General features: G+C 41.8%; 1 protein-coding gene across 1 annotated transcript in view; it reads left to right on the top strand.

Annotated features, from left to right (window-relative positions):
* Blm (Bloom syndrome RecQ like helicase) overlaps window positions 1–7100 on the top strand; it is a 74751-nt gene that overhangs the window by 44522 nt on the left and 23129 nt on the right. Inside the window, exon 14 of the mRNA XM_023712348.1 lies at window positions 3071–3266. Coding sequence (XP_023568116.1) covers window positions 3071–3266 — 196 coding nt within the window. The remainder of the gene's footprint in view (window positions 1–3070; window positions 3267–7100) is intronic.

Here is a 7100-nt window from a genome sequence, read left to right as displayed (position 1 = left end):
AAATAAATTAAATAAATAAATAAAAATAATAATAAAATAAAACCAGCATGTTTTTCTGAAATTAGCAAATTTTTACTTAGTTTCTGATAGCAGTGCTATGAAAAGACACCTCGTGAGAGGCTGAGGCAGGAAAATCACCATGAGTTTGAGGCCAGCCTAAACAACATAGCAAAACCCTATCTTTAAAAAAAAAAAAAGGACAGAGCCTCACCAAGTTGCCCAGGCTAAGCTTAAACTCACAATCTTCCTGCCTCAGCCTCCCACATAGCTGGGATTATAGGAGTATGCACAATACCTGGCTCCAGCAAGAAATTTTTTTAAATTAATTTTATTGAGAAACAAATAGCAATGAGACAGTTTCAAGGCCGATTAGTAGGACAGTTAACAATAATTAATGCATTGCATATTGTTGTCTTCGTAGTAGTTATTCATAGTACAAGATGCAGGCATGATATCTTGTCCAAACACTATTAGTACAAATCTTCTCACTATTCCAATAAGAGTAGCTATATATCTATCCTAGCTTATTTTGTATATACAGATATATATTAGATATAGATATATATGTGGAAATTTGTGAATGTATGAAGATGGGAAAGATAGGAAACAATAGAATTCAAAAGTACAAAATCTCTGGCTAAGGACATGCTTCAGGGGTTGGAGAGATAGCTCAGTTGAATAAGTGCTTGCGCAAGCTCAAGAGCCTGAGTTCAATCCCTGGCTCTGCAAAAAAAAAAAAGATATGCTTCAGTGGTAGAGCACTTGGCTGGTGTGTGGGAGACCCTGAGTTTGATTCCCAGCCCAGCAAAAAATGAAAAACAAAGAAGACTGAAGTACAAAATCTCAACCATTCCAAAAAGAAAACTGAATAGAAAAAAGCCAAGAATACAGAAGAGTCTAAAATTTAAGAGTGTTTATTCCTAATCATGTAATTAAAGATAATTTTTTTCAAGTTCTTTAAGAGGATGTTTATTATTTGTTTTTGGAGCCAAGGACAACCCAGGGCTTCCAGCAAGCTTTCTACTGCTGAACCAAATTCCCAGCCCCTCAAGTTCTTTAAATTTTTATGTTAATATAAGTATTCTATAATGAAGATATAATTAACGAAAAATACATTCTTACAATGAAGACAGACATATGGCCAGATCCAGTGGTGCATGTCTATATGGCATTCTGGAAGGCTGAGGCCTGAGGATCACAAGTTCAAGTCTAGCCACTTAGTCAAACTGTCTTAAAATTTTAAAAAGGGCTGGAGATGTGGCTTAGTGCAAAGGCCGTGGTTTCAAGCTTCAGTACGGGAGGAGAAGGCAGCGTAAAACATCAATAATGTCTAAATTTTTCTGCTCTCTGCCTACCTAATCCTTATAGTCATGGTACAATGTAAGCTTATACCGCCTGGACAGCTTTGATCTTATTAGTGTCACAAATCAGATAAAACTTCATTGTCTCTTTTCATTTAAAAAAAAAAAAAAAATGGTGCTACCCTTGTGCTATTTTTGGAGAAGGATTTTTTTTTTTTTAATTTGTTTTGGGGGGGACTAGTTTAGGCTGCCTTACGTGCAGGCGGGGGAGATGGCTCAGTAGAATAAACGCTTGCCTGGCAAGCGCAAGGGTCTGAGTTCAATCCCCGGTTCCACCAAAAAAAAAAAAGTGCAAGTGTGGTGCGGCTTATGGAGCTCAGGATCAAAGTGCAGTCCTGTGTGCCTGACTACATTTGCCCAAGTGGCGCTTTAAACAACTGAACTAATGGGCAAGCCCCCCCTTGTGCTATTTTTAATAGCACAAGGGGCTTGGAATATGGCTTAGTGGCACAAGTGCCCATGTGGCAAGCACCAAGGTCCTGAGTTCAATTCTCAACTCCCCCCCCACCAAAAAAAACAACAACAATAGCAGCGCAGAAATAAAAGAACTTAACAGTTCAACCAAGCAAGTATTCCCAATTAAAGAAGTCAAAGCATTTAGAAAGGGCCGGCAGTATTGTGTCCTTACACCACAGCTGCCACACAGCTGCCTGCCCCCCACAAAGAAGGCCCTGGCCATGAGTGCTCTGCAGCCTCCTGGCACCAGAAGTGCCAGTAGGCTCCTTCCTGGGAGCTCTCCTTTGATCAAAGTACCATGAGACTCGATGGACAACTCGGTGAGAGTACAGGCCAGTGCCTTCCCAGTGTTGCTGCTGTGCGCCTTGTAGCTTACAGTTCTCCAGTACTCACACTACTGGTATCATGTCGTGTAGCCTCAGTCTGGCTGAACATTATTTCCATTGCTTTTGAAATACTATTCTTGCAGTAGCAACTCATTTTTTAAAGTGCTAAAACAGGCTTGCAGCTTTATTTGTTTAATGTAATTTTGCCTGCAGATACAGCATTTTGGTCTGGGTTAAATAGGTCCTGAAATGGCTATTCTTAAAAACTAATTTGTCAAGCCCCTGAAATGTGACTGTCACATTGCTTCACTAAGTAATTTGCTTAGGCCAGGATCCACAGTCCCTGGCCTTACTGTTGTTGTTCTTTTTAATATAAGCTGCTCTCAGACTTTTATTCCTATGTGTTTCAACTTCATAAAGTTCGCATGGAGATCAGCTGCTGGGTCAAAGGAGGTAGGGTGTGATGAGGCGGTGGTCAGCAGGAGAGCACGCCAGTGTTGCCTTCCACCGCCTGCCCCGAGCCATCTGAGGAGTGAGCAGCAGTTGATGCCGTGCAGCTCCCAAGCAGCATGTCACTATGGACAGCCCCTGGGATGGCATCAGAGCCCTGTGAGCCACACTGTAACAGCGCTGTATCACGCAAAAGACAGACACCTGCAGTGTCACGGGCCAGGTGCAGTGGCTTCGTGCTTCCTCCCTTGAGAACACTGAGCCTGCCACACTGGGCTCTTCCTACCTTCTGGGGTCATCATAAAGTTAGTTTCTAGGCATCAGTATGAAAATCTCAGCCATGCTAGAGAGTGGGAACAAGTCAAGATATTCAAGTACATTTTAAAGTAAAGTAAGGGATAGAGCTGGTAGAAGCATTGATAATTAAAATACCCCTTTAAATGCATTGAGTCTAATGGGCTTTTGCTTTCATATCAGGTTATCTGTGCAACAATTGCATTTGGAATGGGGATTGACAAACCTGACGTGCGTTTTGTGATTCATGCCTCTCTCCCTAAATCCGTGGAGGGTTACTACCAAGAATCCGGCAGAGCTGGTAGAGATGGAGAAATCTCTCACTGCGTGCTTTTCTACACCTACCATGATGTGACCAGACTGAAGAGACTGATAATGAGTAAGCCGAGCTCTCTGGGGACATTCGTCATTTTTAGTCCCAGGAGATTAATCTACTACTCTCACTGCTGTGTACTTGAGTCCAGTTTTCCTTAAATAGTAATGCAAAATAAATGTTTAGAGGCATGGTGTGCACCCATAGTCCCAACTACCCAGTATGAAAAGTTCAGGGGCCAGGGAGATAGCTCAAACTCAGGACCCTGCGCTTGGCAGGCAGGCACTTAACTCTACTGAGCAAGCTCAGGGTCCTGAGTTCAATCCCTGGTCCTGCAAAAAAAAAAAAAAAAGTTCAGGGCCAACCTGAGCAATTTAGGGAGATACTATCTCAAAAAATTTAAAGGGGAGGCTGGGGAGATGGCTCAGTAGAATAAGCACTTGCCTGGCAAGCACAAGGGTCTGAGTTCAATCCCGAGTTCTGCCAAAAAAAAGAAAAAAATTTAAAGGGCTGGGGATTAGCCCAGTGCTAAACCACTTGCCTAGGTGGAAGTCGGGGGAGATAAATTGGAATTCTGTTTTAGTTCATTTTTATTATAAAAGCAGTACATGTGTGTATATAAACTCAAATGATGCAGATATATACAAGGCAGAACATTTCCAAATCAGGCCAGATAGTTCTGCCCCAAGAAATAACTTCAGTAATTGGATTCCTTTGTATCTTTCAGACTTAATTTTCTCAATCATCCTTGCATACCACACATTCCAAAGAAAGATTAAAAGGGGTGGGGGGAATAATGAACTCTTATATACCACCATGAAGAAATAAGATTGAGTGCAATGGCATGTGCTTACAGTCATCGCTGCCAGGGAGGCTGAATCAGGATGATTGAGGCCAAGTGTTGAAGATGAAGGATGTGGCAGCCTGGGCAGCATAGTGAGACTCTGTCTTCAGAAAAGAGAAGACACAATCAATAGAACTGAAGCCCCTGTACACCCCAATTCTGTCTGTTCTGCCTGTTCCCCCCGTTAGAGGCAGGCAACATGTTGTATTTGGTATTTACCTTCCCCAGATATATGTATTGTAAAATGGAAATGGAAAAACCAGGGCTGCTTTTGGAATTATTGTTTACTAAACCCTTTCTGCCAAAGTTTGCAGTTTTTTAATTTTTGCATGAAGTTTATATGTTTTACCTAGGAAAATTCAAGAAACAAGAATTTGAAGAGGAAAAAAAAATGTATGTGTCATTCCAAAGGCATAAAAAGATTAGACAATCTCCTCTTGGTAGATATTCAGATATGTATTTTTCACTTGTCAGAAATACGGTAGTGAGGGCATGCGGTATAGCTCAGCAGACTAAGTGCTTGCTTAGCTAAATGCAGGGGCCAGGGTTCAATCCCTGGCTCTGCATGCCGCGCCGGCCCTGCCTCCAGTTGCACTGAGCCAGTGATGGAGTCCTGGCACAGTGGCACACGCCTGTATTCTCAGCACTTGGGAGGCAGAAATCAGGAGGATCGCTACTAATGTGGGCTATGTAGTGAGACCCTGAACCAAAAAAGAAAGAAAAGAAAACCTATAAAAAAAGAAAATAAATACAATAGCGGACCGGGGAGATAGCTTGGCAGTCTTAAGGGCCTGTCTGGCAAGCACAAGGACCCAGGTTCAATCCCCAGTACCGCATGCCGTGCCAACCACCAAAACCGGGCATAGTGGCTCACACCTGTAATCCCAGCGCTGGGGAGGCTGAGACAGAAGGATCACTATGAGTCTGAGCTGCGTAGACAAACCCTATACCAAATAAATGAAAGAATAAATGATTGGGGCTGGGGAGATGGCTCAGTGGAATAAGCACTTGCCTGGCAAGCGCAAGGGCCTGAGTTCAATCCCCGGTTCTACCAAAAAAAAAAAAAAAACTCTTTTTTGGGCCGGGGAGATGGCTCAGTAGGATAAGCACTTGACTGGCAAGCGCAAGGATCTGAGTTCAATCCCCAGTTCCGCAAAAAAAAAAAAAAAGAATAAATGATTAAAAAGAAGAGGAAGGGGCTGGTGAGATGGCTCAGTGGTCTAAAGCACCTACTTAGAACAAGCTTAGCAAAGCACAGGAACTGGGGTTCAATCCCCCAATACCACATGCCAGCCAGCCCCGCCCCCAGGCAGGCTGAGCTGGCCACACACAGAAAGAAAGAAAGAAAGAAAGAAAGAAAGAAAGAAAGAAAGAAAGAAAGACAGACAGAAAAAGAAATATAGTAGTAAACATTGTTATTTGGTTGTTTTTGGGTATTTGTGTGTTTTTGTTGTTATTGTTACTCTTAGCAGGACTAGAAATAAACCCAGGGGTTTTGCACTGGATTACATTCCCAGCTCTTTTTTATCTATTTTAAGACAGGGTCTCTCTAAGTCACTGTTGCCCACGTGAGGGCTTGAATTGCAGTCCTCTTTTGTTTTAGCCATTTAGAGAGCTGGAATTACAGGCATGTGCCACTATACCTAGCTAGTGCTTATTATGTATGTGGGATAAGTTTCTAGACTTAGACTTACTGGGTCAAAGTGAATCACATTTTAGAATTTTGTTATATCCTTGCCCATTTTTCTACTTTCGTGATAGTTAAATGTATTTCCTAAATACATTTCTCTGTACTGCGACCACTTTCTCATCAACTCTGGCAGAGATGCTGAGCATGACAAGTGTGGCACTTACCAAGCAGTAGCAAACTCTAAAAGTATCATTGCCCTATTTATCCATAACAACCAGCCTTTGAGATAGAATTACTCCTGTGGGAAAAGAAAACTTCAGATTAATTTTGTAACTAATTTGTCCCCAGATCCCTGAGGGAGTAACAACAGGAGCAGTAGGAGCAGTGGCCCTGGTGTTGGTCTGGTAATTAGGATAGAGAACATTTCTTAGCACTGAACCATATGCTGTTTTAAATACTTTATACATATCAACTCATGTTATCTTCATACCAACTCTAAAAGATAAAACTATTGCAATGCTGGGTGTGGTGGCACCTCCCTGTAACACTAGCTACTTGGGAAACTGATGCAGGAGACTCTTAGCCCAGACTTCTTAGCAAGACTCTGTTGTCTCAAAATTTTAGAAAGGCCTAGCAATGTAGCTCAGTGGTGGGTTCCCTGGGTTGAAACCCCAGTGCTGGGGGTGAAAAAAAGGAAAGGGAAAATGAAGACTGTTACCTTCTTTGTTTACCAAGGAGGAAAATGAGAGGCAGAGCTAGTAAGTGGCAGAGCCAAATGAAGCCCAGGTTAATCTGACTCTATGGAGCCTATAATTTTTGTACTATATAAAAGTGATTTCCTACAAAATTTTTTCAATTGGCATATTTACATTTGCTGTCCTGTTAGTATTTTTAAGCAAATCCTATGCAGTCCCCCATTTGTAGTGGTTTTTCACTGATGATTTTAGGACTTTACAGTAATGTAAAACTGGCAACTGCACCAGGAATTTTTAATTGTTTTCCTGTGCCAGTGGTGTGCAGTGTCTCTTTTGTGGTGTTGGGCAGCAGCTGAAGTCAACAGTGTACAGCCAACATTCTACTCAGTGCTGTGTTGCTAAAGTAGCCTATATAGCCTATTAATTAGGTGTATTAAATGCATTTTTCAACAAATGATATTTTCAACTTGCAGTACATTTTTCAAGGTGTTGCTCCATCATAAATGAAGGGGCATTTGTGTAAGTCTAAACAACCTTTTGTTTGTTTATTCTGTGCTAGGAATTGAACTCATGACCTCACTTTGCCAAGCAGGCACTATGCTGCTGAGCTATATCCCTGCCCCCCCCCCATAATCTAATAAGTGTTTAACTCCTCATGACCTAGCAAGCATTTAAAAAAATAATACTCATGAACTAGAATAAAAGTTTTTTGAGACAGGGTCTTGTTGGTA

This window comes from Octodon degus, unplaced genomic scaffold, assembly GCF_000260255.1.
Source record: "Octodon degus isolate 3935 unplaced genomic scaffold, OctDeg1.0 scaffold00002, whole genome shotgun sequence".
Classification (NCBI taxonomy): domain Eukaryota; kingdom Metazoa; phylum Chordata; class Mammalia; order Rodentia; family Octodontidae; genus Octodon; species Octodon degus.
The sequence above is the reverse complement of the archived record's forward strand: the minus strand, read 5'-3'. Positions and strand labels throughout refer to the sequence as shown.